The sequence below is a fragment of the Haliaeetus leucocephalus genome, unplaced genomic scaffold (assembly GCF_000737465.1).
Source record: "Haliaeetus leucocephalus isolate CR32 unplaced genomic scaffold, Haliaeetus_leucocephalus-4.0 Scaffold915, whole genome shotgun sequence".
In the NCBI taxonomy this organism is placed as follows: domain Eukaryota; kingdom Metazoa; phylum Chordata; class Aves; order Accipitriformes; family Accipitridae; genus Haliaeetus; species Haliaeetus leucocephalus.
The window spans coordinates 3,217,333-3,236,004 of NW_010973351.1; the positions used below are offsets into that span (position 1 = coordinate 3,217,333).

The 18,672-nt window shown below is 42.5% G+C and overlaps 1 protein-coding gene and 1 long non-coding RNA gene across 4 annotated transcripts in view; one reads left to right on the forward strand and one right to left on the reverse strand.

Annotated features, from left to right (window-relative positions):
• Positions 1-1,900: 1,900 nt before the first annotated feature.
• The window catches only part of LOC104841721 (poly(rC)-binding protein 3-like), a 56,880-nt gene continuing 40,108 nt past the window's right edge, over positions 1,901-18,672 (reverse strand). The window contains exons 11-12 of one of the 2 annotated variants that reach the window (XM_010583575.1): positions 10,271-10,440; positions 1,901-2,511 (exon numbers count right to left, since the gene is read on the reverse strand). In XM_010583575.1, coding sequence (XP_010581877.1) covers positions 2,475-2,511; positions 10,271-10,440 — 207 coding nt within the window. In that variant the 3' untranslated portion in view covers positions 1,901-2,474. Of the gene's footprint in view, positions 2,512-4,361; positions 4,891-10,270; positions 10,441-18,672 lie in introns of those variants that run through there. The other variant, XM_010583574.1, reaches the window with a different exon arrangement.
• LOC104841722 lies at positions 4,292-6,552 on the forward strand. Of its 2 annotated transcripts, none has more exons than XR_775398.1 (3): positions 4,292-4,367; positions 4,487-4,607; positions 5,687-6,552. It is a non-coding gene; the product is annotated as an uncharacterized LOC104841722 (long non-coding RNA). The 2 variants fall into 2 exon arrangements; XR_775399.1 differs by having other exon boundaries at positions 5,695-6,552.

Genomic DNA, 18,672 nt, shown 5'->3' on the forward strand with positions numbered 1-18,672 from the left:
ACAGTTGTGTGGGCAGTGACCTTTTCATATCAGGTGCATGCTTCCTCTTATCTACCTTTGGGCATGAGTGGTTTAGTTTTCTATCTATCTTGGATAATACTATTTTTTAGGGTTTTTTTTTCCCTTCAGATGTACCTTCTTGTGTTTTATTTGCCTGTTTTATATATTAAAGCTATCCAGGAACTTTTTCTTGCCACTCAAATCTTTTCCAGCTAAAATAATTAAATTAAAATGAGTCCTCGATTAGCCTAGCTTTTATCACATTTCTGCCTGTATTTTTTGCAAAAGCCCTCTCAAAAGACTTTTTTTTCCTTCCTTTGTCCATGTGTCTATTTTACCTCTCCTCATTTCACACACAAATGTACCCCTGCACTGGTTTGTTTAAATCTCAGTCTTTTCTAGCCAATTCTGCAAGACACCTGGGAATTATTTATGTGAAAGATGCTATACACGACAGAGCTGCTGCTGCCCTTTACCTAGCAGCTTTACTGGGAGAGTAAAGCCTTGACCTACTTAGTGTTGAGCTGCAATAATGTTCTATTTTTTTCATTTACACTAGCCAGGCTAACCAGAGAAATAGCTTTTGCTGTTCAGGAAATGAAGAGTATGGAGGTCTCCACTGTGAAAGCGGCTTCAGCTCTCCTTTCAAGAGTAAGAAGTTAAGTATATTTTAAGTAAAATATATATAGTTTAAGTAATAACAACACAGAATTTTATCAAGGTTAGTACTACAGCCTATAGTTCTTCCAACCTAAGGCTTGGAATAGTTAATTCAACATTGGGTAAGGCTTCCTGTGTGCTGGGATGCAATGAGGCATTCTGTAATCTTCCTCAGCAGCCTTTATTGTCAAGAGTTGCTTTGTGGCTGCATCTGTATTGAAAAAGCTGTTGACTTGTACAGGTTTCCAAGTCTGGATGCATGTCTTGGTCATACTGTAGTTCCAGGCTCAGACTCGAGACCCAGACACATAGGAGCTCTCTGTACCCTAGAGTCCATGGAAAATAATAGTGATATGCCCCAGAAGTATTCAGCCGGGGCAGTGAGGCTAACTGGGACCCCAAGCTAAATACCTGGAGACAAGTATAGACCTTAGTAGAGTAGGGATGGAGGTTGTAGAATTAGTCTCACATCATGAAGGATGCTACTCGCTTGCCCTGCCAAAAACTCTGCTTTCTCATGAGGATAAAGCAGTAAATGTGAAAGTATTGCCAATGCCCTAAGAGGAGAGGTGGCCAGAGCGCAGCCAGGAGTGCTGTATGCAGCAACAACTCGGGGCCACCCCCTTTCTTTCACTTCCATGTGAAGAGATAATTTGAGGCTGTGACTGCAGTGCTTCAGCAGATCCAAAGGAGGAGCTGAACGGCTCAAGCAGAGTGTTAGGGCAGGATGAGACAGTTCCCTGGGCCAGCTATCCATTTTTTAATGCAAATTGTCATGCTCCTCCCAGCTGCTGGGCTGCTTTCCTGGCAGGGTGAAAGGTGCTGTCTAGAAGCCTTGTCACTGAACAGTGCTGCTGGGAATGGGAAAATACAAAGGGTCTTAGCAATAACGTACTCAGTACCTGAGTTTGTTCTTTTGTTCCTGTTTTTCTTTTCCCAGTATCTGATCTTAAAATCAGCATGGGAAAACACGGGAGATGATAGATACAAACCAGTGGCTTCTCGTAGCAAGAAGCCGAATTCTTTCTTTTCTATGCAGTGTGAGAAGTTCTCCAAGAGCAACTTTGTTAAAAACCAAATAAGGTTTTGCGGAAATACTGCTTGCTCTACTAATTACATGATCTGGTTCCATCTAATCATGAAAAGACTCATCATCCCTGACAATGGGCTAATGTACTTTCTAATGTTGCCAGTATTGCACAGTTGTTACACTCTCCCAATGAGCACTGGGACCTTAAGCGTGATGATATGAAACCTTTAATCATTAATGAAAACAAGCAATTTGTCTATGATCTTAGTTTGACAATCCATAAAATAGTGTTTCTCAAATGACAAATTAGCAACTTGGTTACAAAGAACAAAGTTTAAACAACACAACAGTTGTATGCACAAAGCTACCACGTCTTTTTTTGTTTTAAATCAGGAAAAAAATTTATTTATAAAAACGTCTCATTTAATTTACTGTCGAGTCTCTAGCTGAATACAGTGGTTTAGAACACTAACGGCCCATGCTTTTATACAGATTAGCCAAAGCATGAACATCAATGAAAATTAACCCCCGAAAATAACTTTTCTTTGCTTTGTTATGAGCCACAACAGTGTTAAAACTGGAACAGTAATGAAAGCAACACAAGAGTTAGGAAGCACAGTTGCTTAAAGAGTAAAGGAAGTATTTTCTTTTGATGTCTCAGAATAATAAGAAAGTTAGAAATGGCAGAAACTCCTCTGTAGATTAGTCCATAGAAAGCATTGTCTCATGGGGCTTTGGAAAAGTCCTGTCTGGTGGCTAATGCACTAGGGCATGATGAGATACATTACAGAGCCCCCAGGCCAGTAACTTCTGAAGACAGCCTAAAATGTAGGAACAAAAATGAGGAAAAGAAAAGGAAAAAAAAAAAAAAAAGGCAAAAAAAAAGAAAAAAATCTTCTCACTATTAAAAAAATAACACTTGAGTACAACCAGCATAGAACAGCATTTCAATGCAGGCAAGTTTTCTCACAGAGAGGTTGGTGGTTTGGTTTTTTTAAAATGTCAGTTACTGAAACAGTTACAATAGTCCAGAACAATTTTACAGCAGGTTTCTAGAGCTGTTAAATAGCTGAGGTACCTTGACATTATTTCCAGTTTCTCCTTCATTATATACAAACAAACAAAAAAAAGCCCAAAACAAACAAAACAAAAAAAACCAAAACAACAAACCCAAACAACAAAACCAACCAAAAACCCCATTTGGATAAGTGCAAACTGTAACAATGGCAGTTCTACAAATGGTTACAGTGACAAAACTTAGTGCAAAGGTACTAAGGTGAAGAAAAGCCCACAGAATACAGAAATGACACAAAATACTGAGATAGTACTTAGCCCTATACAATAATAATAACACACTTTGAAATACCATGTTTTAAAAAGTATTGCATTTGCATTGTGTTTTTAGTTTATATTAAAATGCACTGAATACAGTTCAATTGTTAAAGCTTTGTGTCCAAGGAGTGCAAAGTGTATGAACATGGCGGGCTAATGGGATTCTGGATTCGGAAGTGGTGAGGAAAACAATATTGCATTACTGAGTTATGCAACAGAAATTAAAAAGAAGGTGGATGGACAAACAGAAAATGCAGTTAAAAACTAGTTCCAACAGCTAGCAACCAGCCATTACATCACCCAGCTCTCTTCGGTTTGGCTGCAATTAGGTGTCTGGTTTTATTTAATCTGAACATCGTTAAGTTCCTGTTAAAGGGATGTTATCTGTTCAGGCAGCAACCTTTGAATGTCCTTTGGTAAGCGCTAGATTTTATTCGTAATTACAATACAACCCGATTGCATGATTAGCGGTGAGTTAAATAGGGATGTATTTTGTACAGAAACCTAACAAAAAATGGTCATTTTGGCTGAACAAAATATATGCGGGAGGGGGTACCAGAATAGTGACTGTGCATGTCTGATTTGTACCTACTCTTAAGTACTTACAGAAGTAAGTAAGTACTGTGTCGGTATATAAAACATCTGAGTGCAAAAGGAAGAGCCTGCTCTCCTTCCCTAAAGCAGAGTTCTTAAAATTACATTTTTTCCAAACCAGAGAAAGATTGTTGTGCCCTTTAAAAGAATGAAGTGGAAAGGCTCAGGTGCCTGATAGGTTGTGGGTTTTTTTTTGTTGTTTTTTTTTTCTCGGTTGTCTTCCAATCGTTTTAAGTTAGCGGTTTTTCTCAGACCAGAAAGCTTCATTTGTTGTATGCAGAAGTACCTGAGCTTTGGTACTTTCTAGCCCCCTTCTCCTGCTTGCAGGCAGGTGTCGGGGCAGGGAAGACGGGAGTCTTCGGGCCTGTGGAGAGCAGCAGAATGACCGAGGGGGCCAGCACTTCACGAGTGGATTTCAGGGGCACTAGCCATCACCAGAAGTGCCGGATTTGCAGGCTCTAGCAATAGAAAGATTCCTCAGAGGTGCCAATTTGCCATAGAAAATTGCTCTGCGGTTGGAGGGATCCCTTCAGATGGATCTAAGTGTATTTATATGCCAGGCAGCATTGCTGGAGCAGGAGCCGGCTGTCAAAATTTCGCCTCATTTATGTTTTTTTCTTTCTCTCCAGGTGTCTCCTTGCTGGGGTGGGGGCAACCCTGCCGTGCTGCGGAGCTGCCGGAGGGGCAGCCCTGGCTGCGGCCCCGGCGGAGGGACGGCGTCGGGGGGGAAGCCCGCTGTTGGAACTAGTTGGTAGGTGGTGCCCGGGTGTTAGTCGTTATGGAGAGCGGAAGACGACTTGAGTTGGCAACAGTTAACACTAGCAATTTAACAGAAAATAAAAGATGCCGTATTGTTTCCTTGATAACTAGGATCTACCACAGACTCTTGGTAGAGCTGGCAAAGCTTGCATTGTGTCTCATCCCTTCAATATGGAGCAAACTTCTGGCGGTCAGATTTCTTAACCCCGCTCGTCGAAGGAATTTTGGCAGTGTAAGCGGACAAACTCCCCGTGGCCCCCGCGGCGGCCGCGGCATTTAGTGCCAGGAGTGGGACAGTTTTCATGCCAAGCAGACTGGAGACAGGAACGGCATAGTGGGTGGTTGGCAGAGTTGGTAGGGGAGGGGGGGTACTGACGGTAACGGCGGAGGCGGCCGCCAGCACGGCCATGGAGGTGGGGGTGGAGGTAGGGGTGGCAGACTGAGAGAGGTTCATGTTGAGGTCAACAGGGGTCGTGACGGAAGCGGTCTGGGTGCTGACTTTAGCCATCTCTAAGCTGCAAACGAAGAGAGGAAGAGGAACAAACAGGTTGGGAGGGTCCAGCCAGGGCGGTGGGGCCGGGAGGAGGAGGAGGAGGAGGAAGGGAGGGACAGCAACCACGAAAGGGCAGGATTAGATCGGTGGACGAGGGGGACAAACGAGTGGGAGGGAGAGGGGGGAGAGAGAGAAAAAAAGGGAAAATGAGGGTCAAAGGAGGAACATGTTATGTGTTAAAGAAGAGAAATAACAAAAGGGTTTTTCATGATTCGATGGCGAAAACATTACTGAGATTCTAAAGTTCTTTCAAAAAAAAAAAAAAGAGCTTGGGAGGGGTTGCTAGTTCATTTTACGTATGAAAAAAGAAATCTAAGGAATGCAGGTAATGGCAAAAAGATGGAAAAAACGAAACTTAAAGAAAACTTAAAATAACTATGAAGTTTACTCCCCAGCACTGATATGGTGAATTTCGCTTTTCAAAATTACGGTATTTTTGAAAGGGGGACGCGGGGGGTTTTGGTAATTTTTTTCAATTTGTCAATTTTGTGACAGAAATAGTACCCTTTGTCATTTTGCTAGGATGAGAGGAGACTGAGCAATGATTTGCTGCTTCCATCTAAGGCATAAAGTTCTGGTTTGTTTTGTTTTGTTTTAGAAAGTTAGTTTTTAATTTCATTCATTGTGAGGTCAATGTGCATTTTTCATATAAAACAAACCTGATTAGCCAGTGTGTTCACTTCGGTTTGTACTTTCCCCAGACTTTTTTTTTTTTTTTTTAAAATCACAGCAAAATATTTATGCAATCAAATTATAAGGAAATTAGTAAAAAGGAAGACGGAAAAACACCCCGGCTTCCACAGCAGCGGTATCCTTTCTGAGCTTGTGGCAGTGTTACAGTGAACATAAAAGAGTTACCAGCTGACAGACAAGGTACTACTACATGGATACAACATACACATCGTCAAGACGGACCCCACCAGCACGAGGAAGTTCAGATTGACCCGACCTCTGAGCCCAAGGCAGTGACGGGCTCTTTGGAGGATGCAGATATCAAACCACCTTCACTTTAGTCTAACTCCACCCATTGGCAGGTGAGATGAGTTTGACCCATGTACTTAGGCTTTTCTGTACATTTTTAAACAGTAAAATACAGTAATTCCAAGGACGCGTTGTTTTTTTCAGATGACAAAACGTTTACTTAGATGAATCATCCCTTTGCTGTTTGTTGCAGCTTGTGCACTGGCTCTCAGGTTGGAACAACCTAAATACTAATTTCAGGATGCGTTTTGCATGGGACCAGCTGGGAGGTGTGACAGCCTAGCATATAAATAGGACTATGGCTTAGAAAGTCTTTGCTAGCTACAGTTATATGTGTATTAATTCCAAGTTGGGTGATTTTTTTCAGTAATTACTAACTTGTTGGGCTTCTGGGCTTTCTCCTGAGGTGAGCCGAGGAGCTGCAGCAGCTTCTCCTGCCCGGAGTGGAGTGTGTGCCAGCGAGCGAGCGGCTGGCTGTGCAGAGGACCTGCTGTTTTCCTGTCAGATCCCGTCAGGCCTGGGGAAGCTTCCCAGCACAGGGTTTGTGCTGGTCCCTGTTGGCACTTGGGGCTGGCTGTGCAGGCTTAGAGAGCAGCAGCTGTAGCCAAGCTACAGGTTTGGAGGGGAGCGCGGTCACCCTACTCGGGGCGAGTGCGTGAAATGCAGACCCGTTTGTGGGAGGTAAAGCTTTTGTTTTCCTACCCTGTGGTGTTCATCTGTCCCTATGGATAAGCAGCTCAGAATTTTTCTAACCCTTGCAGCAGAGTTGTTCTTTGCAGAGAGAAGAGCATCCTTGTGCTGTTAGCCGTGCTACTTGCAATCTACTCGCACAGCAGGATTTACATCAAGAATACTGAATCAGTGAATACAACTCCACTGTATGTCCTCAACTTGGGGTGTAGGAGTTACACGGTGGTGATACCTTATTAGGTTTTGAAAAGCTCAGTTTATATAGTTGGATTTTTTTAAATATTACTAACACAGTATTATTCTGGGAGGGAGGCATATAGAAAGATAATGCAGGATTCATGTTTCAGTGACTCCAAATTTGCCTACCTTGCATTTAACAAAAACAAAAAAATCCTGAGTTCTTTCCTGCACCAGCAGGGAGAATAGATCCCACAGGCTAAATGCTGGTGTTGGTAGCCGCCACTCAAACTCTCTGTCTCTGGTGCACTCGCACAGGTATGATTAAAGCAGTAATTTGCCCTGCTTCACATTTATTACTGGTGGTAATGCGCAAGGTGAAAGTATGTCAGGTTAGCTGTCGGCTGTCCTGTGACAGCAGCAGTTTCCCAAAACAATTGTAGATGCAATAAAATTAAATGTGAAAGTGGATGAGGCAGCCTTTGTACAAAATTTTATGGCGCCAATTCTACACCGTCCCTTTGAAGACCTACACTTTAGGAATATATACATTGAAGGCCACATCCTGCATTACCCCAAACTGGTGAAAGGAATAAAGCTCGATTGTGGCTTTGGTGGTCCTGTTAGCTCTGTGAATGAACCTCTTATCAAAATGGCAGTAAAAAAATATCTTCAGGAAACTTTTTCAACAAGGAGCAAGTGCTGCTGGCTACAACTTGTCTATAATCCAAAGTCAAATATTACACAGGAAACCTAAACTGCAGTTCATTCTTAATAAAAGCTAGAAGATGGAATTGGATAATGAAAATCCAGTTACTACAGTGGAGACCAGTTAAGAGACAGAAGATTTTACAGGAAAAAAAGACACTTGGACACATTCTACTCATACAGAGGTCAGCGCTCAGGTAATCAATACAAAATCAAAACTATTTTAGAAAGATTTAAATCTCTCAATGTATTAATATATCTATAATTTAGAGTATATTGTGTACGTATTCGACACCAGATTGCAATAGAAGTCTTAAAACAACTTGATAAATTATTCTATAGATGGCAGCTTTGGTTGGAGGCTAGTTTAAAGATACACACAAAACATTTCAGGAATACTGTAGATAGATAGTTTTCTACATCCTATGCTGCTCTGAGGCATTGATTTATGCAGAAATACTGGCCCTGGAAACCAAACCACGAGAATGACAGATCTTGTGGGGGAGAGAAAAAAAAAAAGTCCACCTTACCCTGAATGCTTATATGGCTTTTATTTATTATAATTATTATTTTGATATACTAGACTATACCTTGAGCATCTAGGTACTGTACTCGGCTCTTCCCCAACACTGTTTATTTCATGCCACTCTTTATTTCATCTTTAAAAGAGACAGCAGTACTTGTGGCAGGTTCAGGACTGACAAAACACTGAAATTGGCTTCCAGTGTGCACAGGCAGCAGCAGCAGCCTAGATCTGCCTCTCAGAAACCTGCCTGAGCACCTAAAACCCAGCTACAGCAGACCTCCCTCTTGCCTGAAAGTTTCTCTGTTCTTCCTCCAGTACGACTGTGAACTAGCACTGCTGCTGTGGTGGCACCTAACTGGACGGGAATTTCTCTTGTGAAAGGAGAAATCTGGAATAGTGTCACTTTTTAAAATGAAAAAGCCACCTTAATGTCCTATGTTACCTTAGAGCTTAATTTATTATACATTACTTTAGGAGTCTTCATTTACAAATGAAGTCACTTTATCTAAATACAGTTTCAACACATGGTACATAATAATATATGATGGTTTATTGTAGATGATGGTAACAAATGACTTCTATCTAGAAATTCAACAGGAAGAAAATATTTTGTTTATGGTTTCACAGGGTATAGATAGAGTATCCGTGGTATATGACTGCTGAGAAGTTTTCTTCTTTGCAAAAGTATGTTAAAAGACCTCATATATATCCCATTCCATCAAAAGAATCATTAAACAGTAATAAACAGAAGTGTGAGAGTTCACAGGCTTTTCTAAAGTGAGTCAAACAGGTCACTAGAGTTTCTGTCTCTGGTGAGCAGCTCACTGCAACTCCATTAATAAGTGCATTATTTTATTTGCATGCTTTAGCTGTCTTGAAGATCTTAAATTGTTATCTTCTGAGATCCAGATGCATGCCATATGGTGTTTGAGCAACTAAAAATGAAGGGGTCTATTCTCATCTCGATGTGTGGGGAATCCCTGAACACCAAGAGAAGAACATATCCTTAAGGGTTAAAGGAGGGAACACATTTTTATTTGATTACAGGGCTTACGGAAGTGACATATTTGCTACAAAGAATATAAATCAAAAGAGCTGTAGGTTGTTTTAGGATTCTGGAAATGGCTTATCTTAAGCTTCACGACGCCACCCCTCAATATAGTTTTCCCTAGGAAACTACTTTCAAACCGAATTATAAAAAGTAATATTTTCGTTTGCTGTACCACAGAGCTGCGCAAACATCCTTTTCCTCCATTAAGACATTTACAGTGGCTTGCAGTGGTGCACTGCAGAACTGGGCTGGAGAGGAGCTTGGACCATAGGAAGCTGTAGACCTGGTATGACTACAGCCCCCCCCCCCCCCCCCCCCCCCCCCCCTCCCCCATATAAATCACATACTTTCTACTACCTTAACAGCAAACATAGTTAAACACAAAGCTTGATTCATATCACAGTATTTGGGGGGGAGGAAATAAAAGGGGGAAAAAAAAAGGCAATAAAATACATAGATACTCCCCCTCCCCACAATATATTGCCTTGGTCCACCCTTTACAAGTAGATCTATGAGCACTGTATGCTTTGCACTTTCTTCTCATGGCAATTGCAAATAAATGTGGTATCAATTTTAGTTTTTTTTTCAAAATAATCATATAAAAACTGATAAGAGATTTAAGCTGTTGCAATGGTTTAGCTAAACAGCCAGTGCTTTCATTAATTCTGGCACCAAGAAGTGGAGAAACAGATAGTCTCACCCTGTCTCATTAGGGAATGCTTTTCACAAATTTGTGATGCTGTCTCTGGAAAAATAAATCCCGTGGCTCTATCAGTTTAATATCAACTCTGAGTGGCAATTTCCAGTTAGTAAATTACACCTGTTTTGCAATCTGTTTCACTATATTTGCCATTTAGGACAGTAAAATGGGTCTGTGAAAAGTATTTTCTTCTAAAGAATTTATGATTTGTCATTTCATTTAATTTATCCGCCTGTATTTTAGGTGGATGCTAATGTTGAGTATTCAGATTTTTCAGCTTTAGTCATTCAACATGACCTGGAATTGCACCGGATTAAGCTCCTTTCTATATAAACCAACAGCAAACACAGGTTCTAATGACACAGGCTTTACAAATCATTAGGAATTGAATAATACTATGCAAAATGGACACTGCGAAGCAACTTTCTGGATCTATCCAGGACAGACATTTGCTGGAGAGCAGACAGAGCAATCTTGCAGAAGCGTTATCACTTACAAAGCAAACTTACCTTGCATTAATGAGGTACTGTGCTAAGCTGATGTTTGCAGGGGATCCTGTGATTGTAACTTGTCGTTCTGCGGAGCCTTCTGTGGCATTAGCAATCTTGATCTGCGCTCCTGACATCTGCCTGATTTCATTTATCTTACTGCCTTGTCTGCCAATAATGCAGCCTATTAACTGGAGTGGGACAAAGACTGAGATTAGTGCCACAGACACAAGCAAAAACCACTTAACTGCAATTTGTAGTATTGCTAAAAACATGGTTATGAAAAGCTCAATATCAAACCAAAAGATTTTTGCTGTGCTGTTTGGAAGGAATAACTAACTAGCGCAGTCTATTGGCTCTACGGTGATACGTCTCTAAATCGAGTTTTGCTGCTACCTGATTATCAGCTCGATATCAGATTATTTTGCTGTCTTCCACGGCAGGGAAATGACAGCGTGCCGTGGTGCTGACGAATACAGAACAGAGCCTGACTTGCCAGTGGCAGCAGCGAGCCAAGAGCAGCAGCTGGAAGTCACGCTGACCATCCAAAGCTGCCGCCGTGCAGCTCTGCACTGTTCCAGCGCGCCGCTAGTCCTAGACCTCCCTGGGCACACGTGGTCCTCGCTTGGCCAGGTACTGTGCTATTAAAGTCAGTGGGATTTACAGCTCTGTAACTGCAGGCAGGCGCAGGCATAGGAAGAGACCGAAATTTGTCTGCGTTCCTTTGCAGAAACTTAACCAAATCTCGCATTTTTGTGGGTAAAACTAAGCCCGAGCTGTGTGTGTGTCCCTAGATCCCCAGTTTTTTTTGGTAAAATTGCATTGGTGTTATCTTCAATTAACAGTGTTTTAAAGGTTGTTTAAATGCTCTTGGTGGACTCACAAGCTTTTGGAAGCTGTGTGCAAGACCTCGAGAGAGTGTTTCGCAGCACACCTAACTAACTGCTGCAGCTGGGGTAAGGGAGCGTGATAGTTGTGCCAGGGCATTGCTCCTCCAGCACAGGGACCCCCCCAAGAGCAAGTGGGCACCAAGCCAGCAGCTGAGGCTGAGATATTTTGGCCTCTGTAAGGGTGAGAAGGGGGGACTTTTGTATTAAGGAAGGGCTGGGTGCTGAGAAACTCAGCAGTGGCCAGAATGGGTGGGAAATGGAAACTTCGTTCTACAGGCCTGTTGACACTGGGATGATGTTGCCAGTTTGGCAGAAAGGCTGTGCCAAGATGCAGAGACTGCCTTCCCCTCCCACCCTTCCCGCTGCTTCAGGCCCTGACATGTTACACTTTCTGGTACTGTAGTGCTTGGAGTATCTTGCCAGAAACAGATTCACATTGTCCAGACATTTTATCAGAAGAAGGGGGAAAAAACCCCCAATGTAATCCTTGCTTCATGCTCAGGGACAAGCAGAAAGCCAAAGCGGGTACCCAGGTAGCTGAAACAGAGACTGAGCACAAGGGGAGCACCCATGAAGGGGAAAAAAATGGGGTTTCAGGAAATGCACACAGGATTTCCTGTCCTGTTCAAACAGGAGGGCCTCGCTGAGCTCTCTGTCCTTATCCTGAGGACCTTAGTGTCCTACCAGAGCATCATTGTACAGCAAAGCTGGCCGCACGAGATCCACTCTTATCTGTTAAAACCAGGTGATGGACTTCCATAATTTTGTTTCTGTGAATCATTTGCATGCCATACTGTAGCTATAATTTATCCAAATCTGGTCAGAAGCGTTCACTATTGCAGAAGCAGAATGGAGCACAGAGCAGGGAGAAACCTTGGGTTGTCTTTACTTGACTGCTAGCCAGAGTTGTCCCCCCAGATATTAGAGTAGCTTGAAATGGCCAACAGGAGTGGAGGCTGTCAGTATTCCTTCTGCCACAACCAGCATCTAATCGTTTCTGTGATGATGGTCTTGAAGCGACTGGTCAAGAATCCATTTGTTGCTACTGATGATCTCATGAAGTAGTGACCAGAATTGAGGCTCTGTGAAGTAGCTGTTATGGTGCTCATCACATCTTCAGATTCCTCTGATACTTTTCCCGCAACGTGCAGGTCTGAGTATGCTTCTGGTTGCTTTAATAATGATGTCCTAAGTGTCAGCAGGAAACTGTAGACTGCACATATTCCCTCAGTCTGTCCCCAGACCAGGAGTGGAAAGCTAATAAAATTACTTGGTGTAAAAAAAAATGTGCAAAAATATGTAAAAATATATTATTTAGAAGAATTTCAAGCAGTCCGGTTAACAGGTGTGGTTGTCATTATGGCATTCAAAGCAGAGGAACTGTGTGGGACCGTTGGTTCTTCAGGCATGTTGTGAGACAGCCTTAGATGTCTGGTTCACCAGCTCTGAGAATGCACTTGCCGGGTCACTTGGGAGGCTACTGCTTGTACGTGCTGGGGGTCTTCCAACAAGGCGTGTAACCCAGGTGGGTCAGTACAAAGAATTTGCAATTTCCTAGCTGACTTTGAGTTAGGGAGTGAGGATTCAGTCCAGACACCGGTCAAGGATATTGCTGATGCAAGCATCTGGAAGAGAGGGTTGGTAACCTTCGGTCTGAAGCTCTCCAAAGTCATCCTTTGTTGCTGTGACAATGGGCTGCTTGAACATGCTCTGCAAGCCGTGACGCGACGTGCAGCTCACGCAGAATACACTTCTCTGTTTGCCATGCAGGTAGGATGGTAGTGCTGGGGTGCTTGGGGTCTCTCTGGGGTACCTTTCCTGTTATGTATTACTTACTCAGGCTGAAATTTGTGCAGTATCTATCTGAATAGTCAAGAGCTGATGGGTTCTGGAGGAAGTTCAAGGGACTGGTTTTCATCTACAAAGCTTTGATCAATCAGGCCATGGACATTTGGTTTTACATAAAAACACTTGCCCTGCCTTGCTTTGAGATGAAGTCAAGACAAATTGCATCCAAACACGTATCTCTTTTTGAGACTGACCTTTCTAACACCATCAGCTGCCTGCCTCGGTTGTTCTGTAGCTGGCCATTTCACACCATTTGGCCGGCAATGTGTAATTCAGACCCACAAAAGTCCCTCACCAGAAAAGCAAGCTTCCCCAGACTTTGAAATTTGCTACCTTGCATGCGATGCTGCGTGTTTTACAGACATGGGTTTGCTGCTTTTCCACGCTCGGTAGACGGAGTTAGTTAGGGAATGTCGAGGACAGTAAATAAATATATAGCTGTTTTTAAGGACTTTAGGTGCTGCATTATTTTTGATGCTCACCTGCTTTCTCAACATACAGTGAGCCTTACTCTTACTTGCAGAATAAATCAAGAGGAAATTTTCCAAAAAAGAAGTGATAAAGCTGGCTCATGTGAGAGAGGAGCCAAACCTACTATAGATAATACCAAGCCTACTATGCAATATAGTATAAAATATATACTATAAATATACATATGTGTAACATACATAATATACACATATGTGTATGTATATGCATATATAGTTTAACTCTCTGAAGACATGAGCTCAGATCAGATGTGCACCTAGCCCAGCAGCCTGTCTCTGACTGTGGCAGTAGCACAAGCTTACAAAAAAACCCAAAGGATAAAATCAGTGTGAGGTATAAAACAAAGTTTCCACTGGTATCCCAAATTCCCAGCTAAGGCTTACAGACCACCTGAGCAGCAGCTGGTATCTCTGCCTTTATGCTCAATAGTCCATGTATCTGACAATTTCTTTTTGAACTCATTTCACCTCCTGCCCAAGAAGGCCCATAGCAGTGACCTGCAGAGCTTGCTTGTGTGTGTAAGCAAGTATCAGTATTTGTTCATACACCTCAAAATTTCAGCTGCTGTCCCCTCCTTCTTGGAGTGTGACCATCAGGGGAAAAATGTTCCCTTTTCAATTTCTCTGCATGGCTTCTGATCTGTCTTCCTCTACCTCCAGTGTGCCTCATTTCTTCTTATGCCAAAAAAACCCTGAACAAACCAACCCTAAACCATGGATTCTGCTTTTTGCCTTTTTCTAGTTTTACTCTGTCCTTCAGTAGCATTCTGCTGGTACCAATGTAAACAGGACTGAATCAGGAGTCTGGACTCTTAAAGGGGGGGACTGGAAGGTCTACTGTGATTCTTCCAGCCCCAAAACTCTTGATGCTGATAGTTTCTTCCAATATTCTATGCCATCTCTCGTTCAAGTCCCTCTCTTCCTTTTTTTTTTTTTTTTCCTTCCCCATAATGCTAAATATATATATTTTTTTTCTCATAATGCTATAGTCACTGACAGAGCCTAATGATAACGACTTTCTGCTGGGTGTTTCCTGCACATTTGTTCCTCTGTGTCCATCACGCTGTGTTACTTCTGTGCAGCACTGGGAGCAATCAGGCTTTTAGGTTTTGGTTTATTATCTGAGGCCAATGCTGCAGAGTATTGCTTGTCACAGGCAGTGGCATGGAGCTCACTTTCTTTTTAAATACTGGTAAAAAAAAATCAGATTCCTTTCTTATAGTGAATATAGTGCTGGTAAAAGGGCTAAGGAATTAGTCTCTGCAACTTAGTATCTGCTGTCCAGAGCAGAGGGCTTGACCATACCTGTCCACAGGTACACCGCTGCCAACCCAGAGCAAGTCCATTGGCTTTGGCAAAGCCTCTGCATCAGTTGAGCAAGCAGGTGCTCATCTTGAAGGAGACTCTTCAAGCACTTTTTGTAAAGATACAGGCTTTCCAAGTTCCAGGTTTGGGTTGGTTTTGGTTTTGGTTTTTTTTCAGTCAGAAATGCTGGGGCAGAGTACTCTGTAGGGAGAAATAATCTCCTGAGGTATGATTACAGTTCTTTACAGACTTACTGCAGGGCTGAGAAAGATGCTTAAATACTCTGTGCCTCTTAAAAACCAATAATAATTATTATTAACTTCACTTCCCTTGCACCAGGATAATGCAAAATCTCAACTATAATAATTTCACAGGCTTTGCAAGAAGGCATATAGAAAACTGAGAAAACACGTTCAGAAATGAGCCTTCTTATTACTTGTTTTGTAACCCAGATGACTCTGCAGATTTGTGTGCATTTCGATTTATTGTGGACCCAACACCAGTTCCCATCCTGTTCCCTAAAGCGGGCAGCAGTAAGTGGTTCTGGGGGGGGATTACTTTTAATGCTAAATAGTGCCTCGTCCCACAAATGGTCTCACTTTGCTTCTGATGGATATTGTCTGCAAAATCTTTCTACTGATTCTTGAGCTCATTTGGACAGGTCTACCTGAGGAATCAAATGCCATTTTTTTAGATTAAGGGGAGACAAAAATCAGGCCATGTGCAAACATAAAAAATTATTTAAAAAAAAATTTTTTTTTTTTTGATAACCCATCCCCTTAAACATTGCTAACTGATAGAATCTGGTTAATTCTGTATTTTGGCTTTGGGCATTATTACTCTATTACATGAGAGGCTCTCAGCAGTAAGGTAAATTTATTGAGGTTGAATCCACAGGTCCCTTGCCTTCAGTAGAAGTGCTTTGATTTACACTACTGCAGGATCTTTCCCAGCATGTCCTGTGTGGATTATTAAGTCTTTGCCTAACCATTTTTTTTAAACCCTCTCATACAGCTGGAAAGTTTCTGAGGCAGGGATGGACTTAGCCAGCAGCTTAGTTTTATAAGACCACAGCCCTCATTCTCAGGACTTTTCTGGAAGAGGGCTGGAGGGAGGGCAAGGTGCACTTTTCCTGTAACAAGTAGGTGGTGGGTGGCCTCGCTGGAAGTCACGGGTCGGACGCTGCCTTTATATTCTCCTTAAGGGCTTACGGTGATTCTCTCCACTGCAGGTGATGGATTGGGGATCTGCAAAGATGAGAGCCCTGTCCCCCCAGTGACCGCTGGTGGAAGAGGCAATGCCACAGAGACCTCCTTGGAGCATCACATGGAGCTGACGCTGGATTTCACCGTGAGCTGCTCCGAGAGCATTTGGCACGTGTGGGTCCCCCGCCATTGTTTGCAGGGAAGTACTCCTGGCTCCACAAGGTAATGAAGGCACTTCTTCAGTATGCCATTTCCAACTTTGATGGACTGACATTTCTGTTTCTGTGGAGTATTGATCAGATTTATAGCTTTCTTAAAATGTTCTTGGTGCTTTCTGAAGGGGAAGTTGTTTTCTTGTTATTTGTTTCTACCTGTCTGTCCCACATGTATGCAAAATATGCATAATTTTTAATGAGAGAGGTTCTTTTTATTATTGGTTTGTTCATTTACTCTCAATGGGCATTTTGGGGCATTCGATCATGAAATCTTAAGACATCTGTTAGCTGTGCCAAATCAGCCACACCCAGAGATACCATCCCTTAAGGACCTGCCACTGTTAACACCACTTTATTCTGGGATTCATGTGAAATGCACTTACATTGTGCAACTTGGGCAGCAGCGGAAGGCCAGACAAGATCCGAGCAAGGAAAGAAAGGCAACCAAATGCCCCTATAAGAGGTTTTGATGAGGAAAGGGAGGTGCTAGAGAAAGATCAGAGTGACTTCTGAGAGGGACCTGGAGAAATGTCCTCTCTGGTTTTTTTGGAGATACCCGGAAGTTATGAGAAAACCTAGAAAGGTAAATCTTCTGAATTCAGTATTTGGAGAGGAAGCTTTGGCTTTTAGCATGTGGAAAATAACTTTCTGTGAAATGCATTTCTTTGTTCTCTGGTATCTCTCTGTTATTGAGCAAAAGGTTAGTTGCAATTATCAGCATACCATATGAGGAAAGTAGCATGATATTCTTACAGGAATTATTAATAACAGAAAAAAAAAATTCTGTCACTGCCTTAATGCCAGAGGGAGTGAGGAAAATTTATTTTAATATGAAGCTATGCATATTGTAAATGGCTATTAATATCTACTTTCTGTAGACTAGGCTAAAGTCTGAGCTCCTTATTCTCTTTATATCTGATTTTGCTCCATCAGATTCTTACCAAGGCTTTGGCTTTATATGGTTATCATTATCTTAGTTTTAAAAACTCAGCGTAGCACATGTAGATATACACTGACTTCTCTTGTAGCTGCAGAGCACGTAGATATTTGCAAGTCTCATGTTCTTCTCATGCGTGCTGGACTTTTGCACACATAAGCGCATATGATAAGAAACCCGTGGGACTCATGCAGCACTGGGGACCCCTGGAGTTGAGGCAGACAGGAGACTGGCCACATGCAGCCAGCCCCGTGCCAGGGCCTGCAGCTTCCTTCACCTTCAGCCAGATGAATAATCGCCATAACACACCGATGGCCTAGCTATCAAACCCAGGACTAGGAGATGCTTAGCAGGAAAGCAAAGACAAATTACCCACGCAGGCTTTGCCGCACAACTACTGTTGCCTCTCCTTCCCTGCCCTCCCTCTGTGCACAGATTTGGACTGACAGGGCGCACGTGAAACAGGGGTGCTGGCGTTTTTCCCCCTGCAAAATTCCCAAGCAGCCCCTGATGCCCAACAGGACGCGAGAGCCCTTCCATGCACACACGCAGCGCGTGTGGGCAGCACTAATGCCTTTCGGTCCTTTAATGCACCCCATGACACCACATGAACGTCAGAACTCCCTTTCACCACCTGTAGAGGTCCTCCAGGCTGTTTCTGAGCCTAACCCCATTTTGGCCTTGGCTTTGCACCTTTAGCAACAACAGCAAGGCACGCACTGCATAGCCAGAAAAATCTTCTATTAGAAACAACGCACGGGTGTGTGTTTGCTTTTCAGAGAATAGTGCTGAGGCGGGGCATTTCATACCTCCTGGATGAGAAACTGATGGTTGTTTTTTTTTAATTTTCTACTGCATTACAGGACACAAGGCCAACTTTCTCCCTCTCCTTCTCCACTATGAATCCTGAAAGAAGTGAAGTCAGAAGAGTGACCTTGGATTTGTATCACTGGTGGCAAGAACAACATCTGCCTGAAAGTGGGATGAAAAAACTTGCACTGTAAGGATAAATAGGGTACTCCCATAAAATTCTCAACATACGATAAATCGGGTTGTAAAGCAGGTACTGATAAATCAGCAGGGCATCTTTTAAGTAACAGAAAGCTTACAAAATCACAGCACTCACACCTTCACTTCTTTGTTATTCTGTGGGGGTTTTTTACTGTAAATCATTGCCACTGAGTTTAATAGAGCTTACACAGTATTGTAAGTATCTCTTAAGTAATATAATTGCTATTTGTGATCCCACTCATGCTTGAAAGCTTTTTTTACTGGAGGGGAAATCTTCAATTTTCCAAGTGACTCATTTGTAATGAGAACTGAAAAAAAATCACCCCTGTTTGCCATGAAAGTGAGTAAAATGGGAAGGCATTTTTATATGACACGCAGCATATCAGTTGGGCATTTAGAGTAGCTGTTTGAAGACTCAGCACCATATTGCTCATGGAGACTGAGTCTGTTGATCACAGCCGGTCCAGAGTTGCTGGAGCAGTAATGTTTTCAGCCCTTGTTTTTCAAGTAAATTCTTATATTGC